Here is a 21,065-nt window from a genome sequence, read left to right as displayed (position 1 = left end):
TCACGCTATTCTCTGCGCCATCCACGCACAACTCACCACGCGCCCCACTGAGAGCGAGAACCACATTATAGCGACCACGAGGAGGTTACCCCATGTGACTCTACCCTCCCTAGCAACCAGGCCAATTTGGTTGCTTAGGAGACCGCAATCAGTCGTTTAAATTTTACGACTCCTCATTTTCTAATGCAAATAGCTCCAAAAGTGGAACACCTAGAGACTGAAACCACTCTCTTCTTGGCCAGTCTGATTTGTGAATTTTTTCTCAGCAGTTTGTTTTCCTGTCAACCCTTTTAAGTTCATGAGTCGAGAAGGTGAAAAATAAGCGCTCTTCACTTTTTCACATCTATTTCCAGCAAACACGCAGTCTGGGTTCATGCAACTTCACTTGTATTAGATAGAGGCAACACAGGATATGTGGTAACTGTGATTTCCCTATTCAATTTTGGGATAGGGAAAGAGGCGCCAGGCGGCTAAACGGAGACGCCTCCGCTTGTCAAGCCCGTTCATGAGAATTATATTACACACTGCGAATGATAAAAACGTTCTTTATTTCAAAGTGTGCTTTCTTTCCCTTTAATCTCATGTAACGAGAGCCAGCTGATAGATAGATAGTTGTGCAATGTGTATAAACCTCACTCTCCTGACCTCAAGAGGTGCACTAGTGACTGACGCTAGGGGCTGTAGCCTTTAGCCTCCTTGTTAGCGCACCCGCTTCCCATGCCGGAGACGCTGGTTCAAGTCCCATACGGAGCAGGTAGAACAGGAGCATCACAATGGTGCCATGACCCGGATGGGAGAGAGGTTTAGGGGGGTGAGTGTAATGGTAGCCAGCTGATAGATAGCTGTGCAATGTGTATAAACCTCACTCTCCTGACCTCAAGAGGTGTACTAGCGACTGACGCTAGGGGCTGTAGCCTTTAGCCTCCTTGTTAGCGCTCCTGCCTCCCATGCCGGAGACACCGGTTCGAGTCCCGTACAGAGCGGGTAGAACAGGAGCATCACACTCGTGTGCTCCGCTCCATGTCTGTTGCAAGAAGGTCCATGTAATAGGAGACGGACACATTGGGTATTAAATTATAATGATAATCGATTCTTAAATTTCGTAATGCATCAATGCATTTTTCCACCCTTAATTGCGATGAGAACATATAAAACTACTGATTTTAGGTTATAAGTGTAGAAACAATATATTCTACGTTTATTACAAAATATTCCGATTTGAAGTAACTAAAGGGTGAAGAGACACCGACTCGATTACGTCATTCACAGTGCATCGCTGGAGTGGCCACTCACACCCGGGCTAGTTTAGCGGTCTTTGTTGACAGCGGTTCTCTGATTGGTGCATCTTTTCCTGCTGGATCATGGGTAATGTAGTTCTTCACCATGAATTCCTCTATCAAACATGATTTTTAAGCAATGAAGTTGAAATATCATGGACTGATGGTTTCAATAAAGGCATATAACATCGATGAACAACCTCAGAGCTCACGGTAGATCTGTCTTTAAAGGTCTTAAAAAGTTATCACTGAAAATGAAATCGTCTTTGGAAAAAAATGTATGTGATTTTTACTTCCGGAACCAGACTGTTGAGCTCTATTGTGACTCACAAGCTGTTGTAGAGTTCACTTTAAGAGCTTGACACCGCTGCACACCCCCGTCACAATTTACAAGCTTCAGCGCATGATATCCACCCTAAACGTCCTAAAAAAAGGCATAATATGTGAATGCAAAGAGGGGAATAATTAACCTGTTAAGTGCACAACTCTGACAGCGACAGACATTAGAGCTACACTTTCATTTACAGATAATGTCAGTGAACGGGTGAGACAAGACTCACACTTCTGAACGGATACTGTCATTAAAATTCATTTCATACAGCACTGACGAGTCAAGACATTATGAAATGCATTCAGTTAGCCATTGTCATCAGGTAAAGCTTTGCAATACTATTATTTATTTGACTAATTGGATAAAAAGGCCAATTTGAATCGCAGTATTTAACTGAGGGACATTATTCCACCTCTTCCCCAATGCTCACACTAGAAATATGCACTTTAATTTTTCACGTTCATTCTAGTCATGCACACCTAAATTTCCTGGTGCACTAAAATCAACCGTCGGCTCTCATACGCACCGTCAACACATGAAGGAGCTGCTCGGGTCGTTCCTGCGACTTGTCCTGGGAAACACGAGCATTTGACGGTCTGTGAGCGTTCTTCAATCTTGTTTTTATTGCAGCATCGATGTAACGCCACCACCTCACATGTGCCCGTCCGCACGTGATGCAGCGCTACAATGACATCATCATCAAACCATCAAACACTCACCATCACAATCAGCTTATTCATATATGAGTCAATGATAACACAAAACGATTTAAAATGTACTTTTTCTCAAACACATGTTCCAACATGTCTGGTTTTCCAGTAAAAATATCTAAACATTCTCAAAACAAGATTTCATTGACAAGCAAACATGGCATTAGATATGTTGTCTTGTTTTCAAAGAAATCTAAATATTGTGAGTTTTATGCTTAAAACAAGACAAAATGATTCGCCAAGTGGGTTAGAAAAATAACGTTTATTTTTATCACCCCACTGGCAAAAACCGTCCTCAATTTAGTTCGATTTCCCTTAAAACGAGACTTAATATCTAATGCCATTTTGCTTGTTAAGTATGTAGATGTTGTTTTTAAAATGTTTCGATATTTTTCTGGAAAACAAGAACAAAAATACAGTGCATAAATGTAGTTGAATTCATGTTGGTTTTACGTTTTGAAAAACTATTTTAGACTATTTGAACAGAACTTTTGATTTAAGACTCTAGAGATTGATTACCCTGTAAAAATGGTGTCTCGTTCACAGTGCTTTACCATAAACTGCCGGACGATCATACGTCTCTCTGTTCACTAATCGAACAATATCTAACACCAGAGACATTAAACTGTTTGTTGCTTACAGCTGTGAGACTGAAGATACACTATCATAAACTATAATGCATTTAAATCAGTTGTCACTCCCAAAACTCTGCAGTGTGAAAGTGCAAAACTAGTTCTGTTTTTAACCCCATGAGTGTCAGTGTTTCTCACGATGAGTAAAAGTGCAACCGTTAGTATCTGAGTGGGTTACGAGTCTCACTAGAGCACATCAATTATTTAGAAGCATCGCGGCTCTGTGACATTTCTATATGGCGCCTCACGCGCTGGCCTTTCTGTGTGTGTGTGTGTGTGTGTGTGTGTGTGTGTGTGTGTGTGTGTGTGTGTGTGTGTGTGTGTGGTATACAACTAATTAAGAGTTTGGGTACCTGTCTCAGAGAAGACAAGCTTTTCCAATTAAACTGCATTTGCATGACTTACACAGCTGAAATCTGCAGGCGGCTCTTTTTTTTGTGTTATAGGTAGTGATCTGCAGAAGTGTGCTCAGTGAATAGGAAACTGTTTCAAGACAACAGGAACTTGTGATATTCGGGTTTTAATTGCTCCATTTTCACCATCATCCGCTCTGGTGAACATGATAAAAAATGAGAACTGGTCGTCGTTTGATCGTATGGATGTGGAATCTATTTAATGTAAATAAGCTCACTTTCAGTCGCACATAAAGGATTGGTTCACCTAAAATAGATCCTTCTCTCATCGCCCGCTCACCCTCATGCCGTTCCAGAGTCATATGAATCTCTTTCTATTGCAGAGAGTGCAGATGTTAAGATTTGTAGTGAATAAGGACTTTTTTTTTTCTCACCCGAAACGATCGTAGCTCTTCAGAAGTTGGAAAAAAAACTCACTTTTTTTCTTCAAAATATCTTTGTGTTCCACAGAAGATATGAAACGGCATGAGGGGGGAGTAAAAAAATGAAAGAATTTACATTTTTGGGTGAACTATTCTTTTAAAAATATCTGAATGTCTTTGCATTTCTTAAACTGGAACACGAGAGAATTTTAACATCCAAAGAAAAACACACTTGAGCTTTAAAGGAATATTCCGGGTTCCACACAAGGTAAGCTCAATCAGCAGCATTCGTGTCATAATGTTGATTACCACAAAATTAATTTCGACTCGTTCCTCCTTTTCTTTAATAAAAGCACAAATGTGTGTTCCAGTGAGACACTTACAATGGAAGTCAATGGGGTCAATTTTTGGAGGTTTAAAGGCAGAAATGTGACACTTATAATTTTATAAAAGCACTTACATTAATTCTTCTGTTAAAACTCGTGGATTATTTGAGCTGTAAAGTTGTTTTTATATATGACATGTTTGTCACACTTAAATGTTTCAGATCATCAAACAAGTTTAAATATTAGTCAAAGATAACACAAGTAAACACAAAATGCAGTTTTTAAATGAAGGTTGTTATTATTAAGGGAAAACAAAATCCAAACCTACATGGCCCTGTGTGAAAAAGTGATTGCCCCCTAAACCTAATAACTGGTTGGGCCACCCTTAGCAGCAACAACTGCAATCAAGCGTTTGCGATAACTTGCAATGAGTCTTTTACAGCGCTGTGGAGGAATTTTGGCCCACTCATCTTTGCAGAATTGTTGTAATTCAGCCACATTGGAGGGTTTTCGAGCATGAACTGCCTTTTTAAGGTCATGCCACAGCATCTCAATAGGATTCAGGTCAGGACTTTGACTAGGCCACTCCAAAGTCTTCATTTTGTTTTTCTTCAGCCATTCAGAGGTGGACTTGCTGGTGTGTTTTGGATCATTGTCCTGCTGCAGAACCCAAGTTCGCTTCAGCTTGAGGTCACGAACAGATGGCCGGACATTCTCCTTCAGGATTTTTTGGTAGACAGCAGAATTCATGGTTCCATTTATCACAGCAAGTCTTCCAGGTCCTGAAGCAGCAAAACAGCCCCAGACCATCACACTACCACCACCATATTTTACTGTTGGTATGATGTTCTTTTTCTGAAATGCGGTGTTACTTTTACGCCAGATGTAATGGGACACACACCTTCCAAAAAGTTCAACTTTTGTCTCGTCAGTCCACAGAGTATTTTCCCAGAAGTCTTGGGGATCATCAAGATGTTTTCTGGCAAAAATGAGACGAGCCTTAATGTTCTTTTTGCTCAGCAGTGGTTTTCGTCTTGGAACTCTGCCATGCAGGCCATTTTTGCCCAGTCTCTTTCTTATGGTGGAGTCATGAACACTGACCTTAACTGAGGCAAGTGAGGTCTGCAGTTCTTTGGATGTTGTTGTGGGGTCTTTTGTGACCTCTTGGATGAGTCGTCGCTGCGCTCTTGGGGTAATTTTGGTCGGCCGGCCACTCCTGGGAAGGTTCACCACTGTTCCATGTTTTCGCCATTTGTGGATAATGGCTCTCACTGTGGTTCTCTGGAGTCCCAAAGCTTTAGAAATGGCTTTATAACCTTTTCCAGACTGATAGATCTCAATTACTTTCTTTCTCATTTGTTCCTGAATTTCTTTGGATCTCGGCATGATGTCTAGCTTTTGAAGATCTTTTGGTCTACTTCACTTTGTCAGGCAGGTCCTATTTAAGTGATTTCTTGATTGAGAACAGGTGTGGCAGTAATCAGGCCTGGGTGTGGCTAGAGAAATTGAACTCAGGTGTGATAAACCACAGTTAAGTTATGTTTTAACAGGTGGGGCAAACACTTTGACTTCCATTGTAAGTGTCTCACTGGAACACAGATTTGTGCTTTTTAAAGAAAAGGAGGGACGGGTCGAGATAAATATTTGTGGTAATCAACATTATGACACAAATGCTGTCGATTGAGATTAACATGTATTGTAATGTATTCCTTTAAGCAAGAGGAGAATGAATCTCACCTTGATGCTCTTCAGATTGTGCTGGAAATCCCAGTAGAGCCACCATGAAAACCAACAGCAGAACCTGTGAGAGAACCTCCTGAAGATATCTCTTCCACATCCTACAGAGAATGACAGATTTATATTGAACGCTTCTGTTGAGAGCTGATAGGAGAGTACATTCTGCTAAACATCTCCTCCCTTGTTCAACAGAAGAAAGTCATGCGAGTGACGTGAATTTCCACTGTCCCTGTAATGACTCGGCGACCACAGACAGCGTTCAGTTAGACAGCGTGTGTGTAATGAATTACACTCTGAGGAATGTCACACAGATGTTAATTACTGGCAGCTGTTTGGATCACTTACATACTGAAGCATCAGATTATTAACTGATATTCACATTGTGTATTCCATTCTGGAGGTGGTGAGATCGGATCATTAATTCTCCCTTCTGTATTTAGAGTGCTGCTTGAATAATGAGGATTGAATCATCTGTGACACACAGGGCTCTATTTTCATGAGTGCACACACTGTAGAGCTATGCGCCATGATCGTGCACTACGTCTTATCCAATGTTCGTGAGAGCACTAATTTCCATGCCAGTGCAAAGTGCAAGTGGGTGTGGTTGTTTGCGCTATCTGTGGGTGTATGCACGCAAACCGTGTGTGTTGTGTGGCAATGAAGTGACACAAAGCACAATTTGCTATTTTCCTGAGATATCGCTCATTGCACTAAGATGTTTCAGTAGCACGTCTGTTTTCAGCACAAAGTCTAAACTCAGTTCCTGCATTTGCAGTTTGGAGATTCCACCAGCAGGTGGTGATAAAGTTCATGTTCAAACTCTGAAAATATAGTGGCACATTAAATTACGTCTCTGACGATCACTGTTGTAGCCGTTTTATGAAACAAATGATTTAAAGACTTTCTAGAGGTCATGGCTTATTTTTCAATTATTATTATTATTATTATTATTATGATGATGTTAATATTAATTGGTATATATATATATATATATATATATATATATAAATATATATATATTGTTGTTTCATTTGAAGTGTCATTTGAATTTAGAAATATTTTCAGTTTAATTTTTTTTGTGTGTGTGTTTCAATTAATTAATTTAATTGTTCAATATCAAAATCGACTGGTAGAAGTGAAATGCGCGCCGATACAATCACTTTTAACACCAGCCATGATTTGTGTGGCAGTACATTAAAATTATTAATAATACTTTCAGTACATTTTCCTACAATTTAAAGAGCACCTATTATGGTTTTTCAAATATTACCTTTCATGTAGTGCGTTATGTAGCTGTTTGTGAATGTAAAAAAGTCTGCAAAGTGCACGACAAATGGAATTATTGACTCCCAAAAGAAAGAACCGATTCTGAACACCTGAAACGAGTCGTTAGTAATTCCAGACTTACTTCCTGTACTAACCTACGTAATTTGGTAACAAAAAACCCGCCTCTGGTCTTCATTGGCTGCTCGCGAACAGCTTTGACCCGCCCTCAAACACTACACTAAGAGCTAGACCAATCACAACAGACTGGGACATCTGACCAATCAGAGCAGAGTATGCTCTCTGAAAGGAGGAGTTTAGAATGAATCCTTTAGAACGGATCATTGAACGAGTCGTTTTTGACACTGGGAAAAAAGGTAAAGCTGCAATTTAAATTATGAGCAAATTAAAGTGTTTTTTGAACTTGGATGCATGTAAATCTATTGTATGAGACCTTTAACACAAAATTAGGCACGTTTAAAAACCATAATAGGTGCTCTTTAATGGAACGTATATCCAAATCCTGACGAGAATCACATTTTCTAAGCGTATAAAAGGAGCGTGTCCATATTTCTGTTCTTCTAATTCATTGCATACAGTCCATTTACATGACTAACTTCTTCTGAATGTGCTGTCTTTGTTTATATCGCTGGTGTTTGAGGGAATGGACTATATAATAGGTGCAATAACCGGAGAAGAACCTCAGAATTAAATTGCACTTGATCCAGCCCATTAGCGCATGCAATTTCACCAAACCCACTTGCGCCTAGACTCAGCGCATGCTTGCACAAAAATACCAAAACTTCATAGCACTGCGTTAGTGATAGTATTACGATTAGAGATATAATTTCCTTTCAGCTGTAAGAATCTTCAGAGAAATTAGTGCAATGCATGAAGAAAGTCTTTGACCGAAACACTGTTTGCAATGACAATGTTTTTCCTGTTGTATTGTGTATGCACCTGCCCACGTCAGGTTAAAGGTTTAACAGCATTAACATTGACTATACGTTATCAACTGAAAGTGATTTATCAATGCCTATCCTGAATTAGCGAAAACTAAATTACAGAACTTATTGCCTATCAAAAGAACTGTCCAACCAGTCACATTAAAGGGCATTACACTTTTTTGTGAAAATGCAAAGCATGCTGGAAAAACGATATAAAATTTAAGAGGCACAGTTGGGAATAAACTATATTCTGAAGAAATAAATGCATGCATCAAAGAAATGTTTTCAATTAAGTAAAGATAAAGTAAGATATTTTTTAAGGTTAATTTTACTCAAGTATTGACACTGACTATCACCCCTGGAGTCGTGAGTTTGAGTGACTCCAGCCAGGTCTCCTTAGCAACCAAATTGGCCCGGTTGCTAGGGAGGGTAGAGTCACATGGGGTAACCTCCTCGTGGTCGCTATAATGTGGTTCTCGCTCTCGGTGGGACGCGTGGTGAGTTGTGCGTGGATGCCGCAGTGGATGGCGTGAAGCCTCCTCACGCGCTACGTCTCCACGGTAACACACTCAACAAGTCACGTGATAAGACGCGGAGGCAACTGAGATTCGTCCTCCACCACCCGGATTGAGGCGAGTCACTACGCCACCACAAGGACTTAGAGCACATTGGGAATTGGGCATTCCAAATTGGGGAGAAAAAAACTAAAAAGAAAAAAAGGTTAATTTTACTCATTTAATATTTAGTAAATAGATTTAAAAACCTTTTCAATTTAATTTCTATCAACATGTAGTAATGTCAGTTTGCCTGAAATAACACAAATCCTGGTCGGGAGCAGGAAATATTGAAAATATAAAAACTTCCATAAATCCGAGTATTTACGTCAAAACGGCTTTATGTGAACGATTACACAAAAATTCTTTCTGCTTCTGTTTCATGAATGAAGCCCATTGATTGTAGCATACAACCACACAAATTAAAGTCTGTGATTTACAAAGTTTTGGCTTTTTTATGATCTAAAAGCACGGAGGATTGGAAAAGCTTCTAAACTTAAAGAAAAATCTGTAAAAGTAAAAGTAATATTATGCATTTAGTGTCTCTTGCTCTTTAACACTTTCAAAAAAGCAAACCTTTGAAAGCTTTAATTAAATGTGTTTTAAAAGCAAAGTCATACGGCTGTCAAAAAAACAAGGTAAGTTATACATTTGTTCATCAAAAGCTGTTACTACTACACATAGCATGCAAATCTTGAATTCTACTGTAGGTGAACTACACAATCTCTACTAATTTATTACTAACAAACAGTGTGTAATTGCTTTGAATAGTCTTTATATCACCTTTGAATCTGCTCAAATGACCTTATAAAAGTCTTTAATTTTAGTGCCAGAGGGGGAAAAGCAGGACTTATTTTCTCATTAAGAACGTGTCAGAGAGGAGCACGTCGACTCTAATTGTGTGTTTGAATCTAAAAGCTGCTCATGTTTAATTCAAGCCGTTGTGTTGCACCACACACCCCTCAGGACATTTGCATAATTTATGTGAGTGATCGCACAGAACAAGAGAACAGACCGTAAAAGTTTGGAGTTTGGCAAACATTTATAAACTCACACACACACATCAGTAAGTTGAGTTATTAATTATAGAAAACTATTGCAACATCAATCAGTTTGGTTGATAATGAATGGAGGTTGATGATGATGATGATGGTGATGGCATCCTATGAAAAAATGTTGTCTAAGATTGAGGGGAGGAGATTCGAGGTTTATGAATAATTTTATTCATAAGAGTGTTGTATAAAGCAGCTCTCAAAAAACAAATAAATAAAAATACATCTTTTCGCAGATTGGGGAAACTCCCTGTTTTTGCGGATGGCATTAGTGTCATTTTGAAGCCTTGATGTCCTGCCTGTTTTTTTCGTGTTCATTTTGTACATTACTTTAAACATCTGAACAGATCATCTGATACAGAGCGAGACACCACAGAATGACGACCACATTTGCTTCTCAATCTGAAGTAGAAGATCTCTCAGGAATTCTCTTCTCTCTCTCTCTCTCAAACATGACAGACGCTATCAGGGGACCGATTGCAGTTCATTAATATCACAGATTCAGAGACAGATTCCTTAAAGCTGTGTGCATGTGTATGTGTCAGTCGGTTGACAAGACGCCTTTGTAAACATGACAAACATTTCCACTGGGGTCACGTGTCTACTGTAATACACACAGTCAGTAGGTGTTCTAGCTTGTATGGCGCCCTGGGCGAAACCCACTTAAACATGCCCCAGACGTTGGGGGGGGGGGGGTCTGTGTGGGTGCCTCGTGCCGCAGTGCCGCCCCCCCCCCCCCTCCCCCCACACACACACACAAGATGCCGCCCTGGGCAACTGCCCATGTCGCCCATGCCTAAACTACACAGTGAAGGGTAGATTACTTCTGAATTGTAATCGGGTACTGATGACAAATTATATGACAAAAACTGCAATCAGTAACGTAATTTTGCAGCTTGCATTTTTGGGCTAATCTAGTCCGATTACTTCTGGATTACTTCCAACCAAACTCTTTTATTTGACTTTGAGTTTAACAGGCATTTATTATGGGAGTTTCTAGAAATATGGTAAGGTTACCGGGGGTGCATTACAAAAACATTGATATGCAATTTCGCCATTTTTTCAAATGCCATCCATGTGTGGTAAGAGATCAGACTGGTTATATTTGAGAATCAACGTCACAAAAATGGCCTCAAAAACACTAGTGCATTCATTTACATTTTTGAGGCCAAGTAAAAAAGCAATTCATGAAACAAACTCATTTTATGGCGCTAATTAGACAACATTGCGAACATGAGATGATGTGTGTTTGGGCATTTTGATGCGTTTGATGGACAAAACCCTTCCAAACACATAGTTGCACATGGTTAAATTACACACAGAGGGATAATTCAAATAATAATTCAAATGTGTTCATCAGGAGTTAAAGTTAAGAAAACATGCAAACATATCTTTGAATGCTTCTTTAAATTTGACGTGTTGACAAGATATTAACCTTTGGAAGGCTGAGTTTACATTGCACAGTGATGTTTTTCCCCGTGTCGTCTTAAAAGTGCAATTATCTCTGTACATCCAGTGGTCAAACACTGATTTAGACCGCTCCATCTTCAACTGGCTGATGACGAATATCAGGTCTGTGTGCAATTTCAGTTTTACTATCTGTTAAGCATTGTACAGTATATTGCAATGATGCTAAATGTTGAGATTATTCGTGAAAGTTATAAAATGTTAATACAGTATATTTCCTTTGACCAAACTACCTTATAGAGATGCATCTCTGCGTCCGTGAGTCCATATGCTGTTTTGCAGTTGTTTTTCTGTGAAAACATGTGCTAGACCAGTGGATCCCAACCTTTTTACCTTGAAGCCCCCTCTGCTTATACATTACATAAAGTCTCCTAAGCAACCAAATTGGCCCGGTTGCTAGGGAGGGTAGAGTCACATGGGGTAACCTCCTCGTGGTCGTGATTAGTGGTTCTCGCTCTCAATGGGGCGTGTGGTAAGTTGTGCGTGGATCGTGGAGAGTAGCATGAGCCTCCACATGCTGTGAGTCTCCACGGTGTCATGCACAACGAGTCACGTGATAAGATGCACAGATTGACTGCCTTAGAAGCGGAGGCAACTGAGACTTGTCCTCCGCCACACGGATTGAGGTGTGTAACTGCGCCATCACGATGACCTACTAAGTAGTGGGAATTGGGCATTCCAAATTGGGAAAAAAGGTTTTAGATGCTGTAAATATTGTTCGTTCAGTGTCTATGCAAATGTCCTTTTGCTATAACCACACTTTACATGAGAGTACATACAACTACTCATGAGATCACCATGAATTTACATAAACGTCTGTAGGTTTCTAAAGGTGTTAATGCATAAATGATTAAGTTTTATAGATGTTGTACGTTTCGGTGACAATGCAGACGTGAGCAAATGCATGTCTGCTAATATCACACTTTATGTAAGAATATATACAAATTCTCATGAGATCAGGATGGGGCCGTGCTCCTCATCAACCCAACTCTGTGTGAGAATGCGTTGGACATATTAGTCACACTGTTTTCCAGCATGTGCAATTGAAGCAATCAGCATTACTGTGAGATGATGAAGCATTTAAAGGAGCCACTTCAAACGTACAATTCTAGATCCTGCAACTTTTCTCTCTTTGTTGTGCTTCTCTCATTCTCTGCATCTCTCGTTCCAGTGTGATGTTTCAATCAATGTCTGTGAGATTCAGTTCAGCACCATTAGCAGCTTGCCTCATTCACACTAATCAATGACAATCTCTCTCTCTCTAGTTTGGGTGTGTAATATGAACGGTCTATTTTTTGTGTGGTTTTAATTGCTCTTTTTGTGTTGCTGCATCAATAATGAGTATGTTTATGAAACGTGTAACTGGGTCCCTCTGGAAGATTCCATGAGCTGAATGAATTCAGATGTGACAGTCACTCTCACCTCGCTGTTGTACACCGTTCTTGTGAATGTCGTAGTGATGTCCTACATATTATGTCCATATCCTACATTATGTTCCTGAAATCCACTTCTAATGGAAACGTTTCGTAATTCGTCTTAATTTTTTCTGCATTTAAAGGAATCCAAAGAAGTTAATGGATAGTTATTGGCAGATTTTCATGAATTTCTGATCAGTTTGAGTCACTGTCACCAAATGTGGCAGGTTTATTTAGATTCCACCTATCAAGATACAGCACGATTTCCAAGTTGTTGCGTCAACTGTGTTGAGAGGTAATCCGGTAACGACTCAAAAATCCTTTCGTTTGGGGGCCTGGGTAGCCTAGCGAGTAAAGACGCTGACTATCACCCCTGGAGTTGCAAGTTTGAATCCAGGGTGTGCTGAGTGACTCCAGACAGGTCTCCTAAGCAACCAAATTGGTCCGGTTGCTAGGGAGGGTAGAGTCATATGGGGTAACTTCCTCGTGGTCGCTATAATGTGGTTCTCGCTCTCGGTGGGGCGCGTGGTGAGTTGTGCGTGGATGCCGCGCTATGTCTCCGCGGTAACGCACTCAACAAGCCACGTGATAAGATGCGCGGATTGACGGTCTCAGACATGGAGGCAACCGAGATTCGTCCTCCACCACCCCGATTGAGGCAAGTCACTACGCCACCACGAGGACTTTGAGCACATTGGGAATTGGCCATTCCAAATTGGGGAGAAAATTCTCAGCCCTCTGGTTTCATCACGATCAGCTTCTTAGAGACACTTTTCATTTTCTGGCTTTAGCAGGTTCTAAACAGTCCTGAAATTTCAGAACTGAAGCATCACTGCAGCGATCTCGCAGGACGCAAACACACATGCAGCTCTGCTTGAGCTGTGCGCAGGAATCACTCAGATGGATAATTGCAAATCGACAGATGGCTACACAAGCACTTATGGAGAAGTGAGAGATGCAAGTGTGCTGTAGGTACATTTTGTTTAGTCCTGCTGAAATCAGTATGTTTTATCAGGTTTAAATATGCGTCTCTGTTTCTCTGGCATCACGTCAACGTCCACTTTACATGTCAATGACATCTATTGAGTGATCAGAAACTCGTCCAGTCCAGTCAAGTCAAGTTTTAATGTCAAACTTAACTAAAAAACAAACATAAACAAACACAGACACACATTCAACGCGGTCGCATGCGTCTCTCTCTCTCTCTCTCTCAAACTGGCGCCTCCGGCTCCCCTTTATCTCGCTCTCCCGCTGATCAGCTGACTCAGCGCCGGCTGTGCACCTGACGGCCTGGCCACACCCTCCACCTCATCATGCTCCTCCCCCACCCGATTCAGGCCGGGGCACCACCGGTCTGACTAACCTCCCACACACACACACATCTCTGGAGGGGAGATGCTGCCCTTCCGGCCGTTCTGTAAGCCGGTGGTCCACCCCGCCTCCTGTGAACCTGGGGGAGAGACGAGGGGAGGCGTGGGGAGAGGGAAAGGGCGAGTGGAGACACACACAGAGAGAGAGAGAGAGAGAGAGAGAGAGAGAAAAACTTGCTCGCTGGCTCCTGGACACGTTGTCACCCGGTCCTCAACTGCTCCTCCACCCTCTGGCGTTATGTTATCCATTCCGTTTACGCCAGATCTCCCATTCATTCCTATGGGGAGCAACCGTAACCAAGGGGGGGGCGGAGTTTTTCCTCAACCATTTTCCACTCACTCTCTGAAGAATCAAACGGGCTGTTTATGCTACTGTACCTTTAAGACTTCTGTAAATAAGTACAGTAGTTGATGCTGTCATTCATCAGGGCAGGACAAGTTACTTAACACTGACTAGGTTGTAATAAGCAGATGTGGGCGGAGATATGTTAATGAGCTGATGGTTTGAGATTTCACCTCATCATGCTGTGTGTTTCATTACACGTGTGAGAGATGATGTTAATTCTGTTCATTCTGACTGTGAAAACAGCTGCAAAAAGAGAAGCAAACAACTTCATTATAAACTTGAGTAGATGCACCTTTAATTTCTGAATATAAATAAACTTAATATCATTATCTTGCTAAACAAGCTCATTCATTCATAATGAAGAGTGTGTGCATATTTCTGACAGCTTAGAAATATGCTGTAAACGCTGTTAAAAAAAATAAATAAAATAAATAAATGCTTATTTCCACCTGCAGTTTTAGGATGCAAGAAACGGGCTGTACACAATCCAATTTCCTTCAAACGTCCTTCCTGTTTGGCACAAACACCCCCAGAGAGAGATGGAGGGATGCCGTTGTTATAGATCATTGTAAATTTATTAGTCATTTATAAGCCATTTTAAAATATCACTACATCAGCATAGTTTAACCTAATTAGTGTCTGTTTTCAAATCAATTTTCTAATGTCCTTTTATTCACTTATTTATACCTTGATTATTTGGTTTAACACATTTTTAAATGCAACTCATTTTTTTCCACGAATACGGTCTATATATGTATTATTTTCTCTAAACATGTTTATGTTTTTATCTTAAGTTACCTTTTTTGCTTAGTCTTTTCTTTTGTTCTTTATGTGTTTGTAAAGTCTGACGCTTAATGAGAGAAGTGTGTGTGTGTGTGTGTGTGTATGTGTGTGTGTATGTGTGTGTGTGTGTGTGTGAGTGTGTATGTGTGTGTGAATGTGTGTGTGTGTGTGTGTGAGTGTGTGTTTGTGTATGTGTGTGAGTGTGTGTGTGTGTGTGTTTGTGTGTGTGTGTGTGTGTGTGTGAGTGTGTGTGTGTGTGTGTGTATGTGTGTGTGAATGTGTGTGTGTGAGTGTGTGTTTGTGTATGTGTGTGAGTGTGTGAGTGTGTGTGTGTGTATGTGTGTGTGAATGTGTGTGTGTGAGTGTGTGTTTGTGTGTGTGTGAATGTGTGTGTGTGTGTGTGTGTGTGAGTGTGTGTTTGTGTATGTGTGTGTGTGTATGTGTGTGAGTGTGTGTTTGTGTGTGTGTGTGAGTGTGTGTGTGAATGTGTGTGTGTGAGTGTGTGTTTGTGTGTGTGAATGTGTGTGTGTGTGAGTGTGTGTGTTTGTGTCTGTGTGAGTCTGTGTTTGTGTGTGTGTGCGTGTGTGTGTGTGAGTGTCTGTGTGAGTGTGTGTGTGTGTGTGTGTTTGTGTGTGTATGTGTGTGAGTGTGTGTTTGTGTCTGTGTGAGTCTGTGTTTGTGTGTGTGTGTGCGCGTGTGTGTGTGAGTGTCTGTGTGAGTGTGTGTTTGTGTAAGTGTGAGTTTGTGTGTGTGTGTGTGTGTGTGTGTCTGTCTGTTTGTGGCTGTGTGTGTGTGTGTGTGCATGTGTGTGTTTGTGGCTGTGTGTGTTTGTGTGTGTGTGTGTGTGTATGTGTAAGTGTGTGCGTGTCTGTGTGTGTGTGTATGTGTAAGTGTGTGTGTGTCTGTGTGTAAGTGTGTGTGTGTATGTGTAAGTGTGTGTGTGTCTGTGTGTTTGTGTGTGTGTTTTAAAGTGCAAACGCAGCATCCTCACATTGTGAAACAGTGAGACTCATCAAATTCAAGTGGCCTTTGAAGGAAACGCTCGAGTTTACCCTGTAGCTCAATGCTGCGAGTATCAGCGTGTACTCGCTCGCTATCAGGAGACAGAAGTGTGATGAAAGGTGTTGGAAACACTTCCTATTTTTAGATGCTTTGTGAGAATGTTCTCATTGTTCTGAAACGGGCCAGAAAGTGACAGGTGATGATATCGTGTTTTCAATTATCTGCTATGAGTAATATTCCAGCTAGACGATTATCTGGCCCACTAAATAACAGCAATTTTACTTCTCTTTTGTGTGGACGACACCATGGAGGGTGTCCATTTTTGGGATGCAACCCACCAGTTGAGAAAAACTGTTCAAATTCATCTCTTTCTGTTGCAGAATCACATCACAGGTCTGACAGAAACAATGAGAGCAAACAATCATGTGAGATGGTCTGTTCATCTCTCTGTCTCTCTGGATTTCAGAGGGTCGAACTCGCCTCATGTTCAACAAAGGGCACAATATGTTCTGAGATTAACACAGGACTGAAGGTGATGAGGACATCCAATAATAGCAGACACACACACATACACACACACACACTCACACTCACACACACACACACACACTCTCACACTCAGAGACACACACACACACACACACACACACACACTCTCACACTCAGACACACACACACACTCTCACACTCAGACACACACACACACTCACACTCTCATACTCTCACACTCCCACACACACACACAGACGCACACACTCACACACACACACACACACTTACGCACACACACTCACACTCTCATACTCTCACACTCAGACACACACACACAGACTCACTCACACACACACACACACACACTCACACACACATACATGCACACACACACTCACACACTCTCACACACATACACGTACACTCACACACACACTCATACACTCTCACACACACACACACACTCACACATACACAGATATACACACACACTCACACTCACACACACATAGACTCACTCTCATACACACACACACACACACACACACACTCACTCTCATACTCACACACACACAGACGCACACACTCACACACACACACACACACACACACTCTCACACACACACACACTCACACATACACAGATATACACACACACTCACACTCACACTCACACACTCACACTCACACTCACACACACTTACGCACACACACTCACACTCTCACACTCAGACACACACACACAGACTCACTCACACACACACACACACACTCACACATACATGCACACACACACTCACACACTCTCACACACATACACGTACACTCACACACACACTCATACACTCTCACACACATAGACTCACTCTCATACACACACACACACACACACACACACACTCACTCTCATACTCACACACACACAGACGCACACACTCACACACACACACACACACACTCTCACACACACACACACTCTCACTCACTCTCACACACACACACACACACACACTCTCATACTTACACTCAGACACACACACACACAGACTCACTCACACACACACACACACACACTTACACTCACACTCTCATACTCTCACACTCACACACACTTACACTCACACTCTCATACTCTCACTCTCACACACAGACACACACACACACGCACACTCACACTCTCACACACGCTCACACACACATGCACACACACTCACTCACACACACACTCACACCCTCACACACTCACACTTACACAGATACACACACACACACACTCACTCTCACACACACTCACACACATGCACACACACTCATTCATATGCACACACACACACACACACACACACACACACACACACACAGCACTATCAAGACTATTAAATTATGGCATCTCAGAAAGCCCTCTCTCTCTCTCTCTGTAAATCTGTTGTGATCTGCCTTGCTGTGTACATAGACAGCTGATTACTAAGGCCGCATCCTAACTTTCATAGAACCTCATACTGTAAGTGACTCCATCACACAAACAGGTCTACTCACATGAAGCGAACTGACATTATGTCATGATGCACTAATACGGAGTGTGGTCAAACTGGGGTCCTTGAAAATTTAGAAAGAAGGTAAAAAAGGTAATAAGTATCAAATTTGACATTAATAATATTTCATCCTGATTTCTAAAGACTGGTTGGAACCGATACGATTAATTGTGTTCATTTTATTCTATTAACAGCGATGGTTTCTCTTCACCACTGTCACCTGACTTAGTGACAGTCCTGCCTCCAACTCATGCCACTGATCGAGATAAAGGGACAGTTCACCCAAAAATAAAAATTCTCTCATCATTTATTCACCTTCATGCCATCCCAGATGTGTATGACTTTCTTTCTTCTGCAGAACACAAATGAAGATTTTTAGAAGAATATTTCAGCTCTGTAGGTCCATACAATGCAAGTGAATGGTGACCAGAACTTTGAAGCTCCAAAAAGCACATAAAGGCAGCATAAAAGAAATCCATCAGACTCCAGTGGTTTAATCCATGTCTTCGGAAGTGATATGATAGGTGTGGGTGAGAAACAGAGCAATATTAATGTCATTTTTTGTCATAAATTCTCCTCCCTGCCCAGTAGGGGGTGAAATGCACAAAGAATGAGAATAACCAAAAACAGAAGGAGAAAGTGAAGGAAAAAATACTTAAATATTGATCTGTTTCTGATCTGTTTTCAATGTCCGCGCAGGAGTTCGCTGGGTCGCATAAGGACATAAATGCATTTGAGTTGAGTTGAAATGTTTCTTTTCAATGTTTATACTTTATATATATATATATATATATGATATTTAAGGGTTCATTTTGGAAACCCCTGCACTATATATATGATGCAGCAAGGGATCAGTAGGCAGTATAATTAACCTACCTTTTCATGGCCTAGTGAAACCTACGATGCCTTAAAATGCTGTCTACATAGGGAGCTCAAATAGATTTGAGACAAGGCTGTAGCAAGGTAATCTGGGCCCCCTGACTTTTTTTTGCTTTGGGCCCCTTTCCTATTAAAAAATACAGTTCAGAATTGGTTGTGGGGCCCCCTGGACCTTTGGGCCCCTAGAATCGTTATCACCTTTCACCCCACTAGCTACAGCCCTGATTTGAGAACAGAGCCAATGTCTTACTCTGCGTTCATTAGATAGATTTCAGGTGTGTGTGTGTGTGTGTGTGTGTGTGTGTGTTTGGATGTCAGACCGGAGCGAGTCGAGCGGTTTAATAACCTGAAAGAAGGCCCATGTGTTACCGAAAAAAAATCGATCTAATTACAGCATCTCAACTCGCAACTCAGCAGTGCTGCACACACGGGCGCAGTTACAGTGAAACACATCTATTCCTCCTACTCTACTGTTTTCCATAACAGCCATGTGTATGGTTAAACTATTCCCTCGCACGGCTCCAGCGGAAGTTATAATCTGTGTTAAGTGGCAAGCTAATTTGTGCGACTGGAATACTTCTGGGGCTCATTAACAACACCTTTACACATGTGTCATGTGATGTCAACAAACCCTGTTTGCCACTGAGACACCTGTGCTCGTTAACTGACTGTAGCAAGCAATATTGTTATTTGTGACCATGATATTTTTAGTCATTTTGCCCACCCCTTGCATGCAAAAACAAGTGAAAAAGTAAAATCTTTAACTGTTATTTTACATGAATGAAAATCTCTCTCAGGCACTTCCGGTGTCAGAAAAGGCCATTTTCTGTTTGCATAGACACACGAGAAAGGACAGCTGTTAAATTGAACCTGAGTGTGCCGTTGAAAACGAGCTGTAACTAATGAGTTCTTCGCTCAGAGACGGCCAAGGGAAACTGCAAATGGATCTTTATGCAGAAGCAAACCTGTCTCGAGTTTTAGTAATGTATGAAAATGTACATTTATGCATTTGGCAGATGCTTTTATCCAAAGCGACTTACAGGGACAATCCCTCCGGAGCAACCTGGAGTTAAGTGTTTTGCTCAAGGACACAATGGTGGTGGTTATGGGGATTGAACTGGCAACCTTCTGCTTACCAGTTCTGTGCTTTAGCCCACTACACCACCACCACTCTATGTATGATATAATATAAAATTGCCGTGACAGTGGATCTCCGGTGCCTGTCAAAACGGAGGTGAAACAGACACAAAATGGGCAAAGTCGATTTGCAGTTACTAATAAGCATGATACAGTGTGTTTTTACCTCGTTAGTGTCAACTAAAATAAAACAGAGCACATGACGTTTCCAACAAATGGGCAACAGATTAAGCATTCACATCCTAAAGAACAAAATCACAAATCCACCCTGACTAGGTAGTGTCAATGTGACCTCCAGTTATACTGATGGTGATGTTTGACTGCCTCATTCAGACTGAAACTGATAGAAGAATGCTCAGAGCGGGTCTGGACTCTCATGGCACCCGTGAGAGGTCTGCTAGAGTTTTGTAATTGACAGCGCTTCAGCATGGAAGATTGTCAGTCGGAACCAGACTCAATACTGCTCCTGAGATCCGTCATACCACCCACCCACCTCAAATTAAAAAAAAGTGTGTCTTTTTTTTTTTTTTTTTCTCTCCCCTTTTCCTCTCCAATTCGGAATGCCCAATTCCCAATGCGCTCTAAGTCCTCATGGTGGCGTAGTGACTCGCCTCAATCCAGGTGGCGGAGGATGAATCTCAGTTGGCTCCGCGTCTGAGACCGTCAATCCGCGCATCTTATCACGTGACTCGTTGAGCGTGTTACCGCGGAGACGTAGCGCGTGTGGAGGCTTCACGCTATTCTCCGCAGCATCCACGCACAACTCACCACGCGCCCCACCGAGAGCGAGAACCACATTATAGCGACCACGAAGAGGTTACCCCATGTGACTCTACCATCCCTAGCAACCGGGCCAATTTGGTTGCTTAGGAGACCTGGCTGGAGTCACTCAGCATGCCCTGGATTTGAACTCGCAACTCCAGGGGTGATAGTCAGTGTCAATACTCGCTGAGATACCCAGACCCCCAAAAGTGGGGCATTTCAAAGAAAAAGTAGCTAATCAAATTTTGAAAAGCACTCCTGGATATGAAACAATCA

General features: G+C 41.6%; 1 protein-coding gene across 4 annotated transcripts in view; it reads right to left on the bottom strand.

Annotated features, from left to right (window-relative positions):
- The window catches only part of LOC127436454 (chemokine-like protein TAFA-2), a 38,959-nt gene that overhangs the window by 9,586 nt on the left and 8,308 nt on the right, over nt 1-21,065 (bottom strand). For 2 of the 4 annotated variants that reach the window (XM_051690622.1, XM_051690621.1), the window contains 4 exons: nt 14,652-14,712; nt 14,373-14,445; nt 5,789-5,889; nt 2,135-2,290 (listed from right to left, as the gene is read on the bottom strand). In XM_051690622.1, the coding sequence (XP_051546582.1) occupies nt 2,135-2,290; nt 5,789-5,889; nt 14,373-14,445; nt 14,652-14,712 (391 nt within the window). Of the gene's footprint in view, nt 1-2,134; nt 2,291-5,788; nt 5,890-11,039; nt 11,179-11,304; nt 12,920-14,372; nt 14,446-14,651; nt 14,713-21,065 lie in introns of those variants that run through there. The other 2 variants (XM_051690623.1, XM_051690624.1) reach the window with 2 other exon arrangements.

Source organism: Myxocyprinus asiaticus, chromosome 47 (assembly GCF_019703515.2).
Source record: "Myxocyprinus asiaticus isolate MX2 ecotype Aquarium Trade chromosome 47, UBuf_Myxa_2, whole genome shotgun sequence".
NCBI lineage: Eukaryota > Metazoa > Chordata > Actinopteri > Cypriniformes > Catostomidae > Myxocyprinus > Myxocyprinus asiaticus.
The sequence above is the reverse complement of the archived record's forward strand: the minus strand, read 5'-3'. Positions and strand labels throughout refer to the sequence as shown.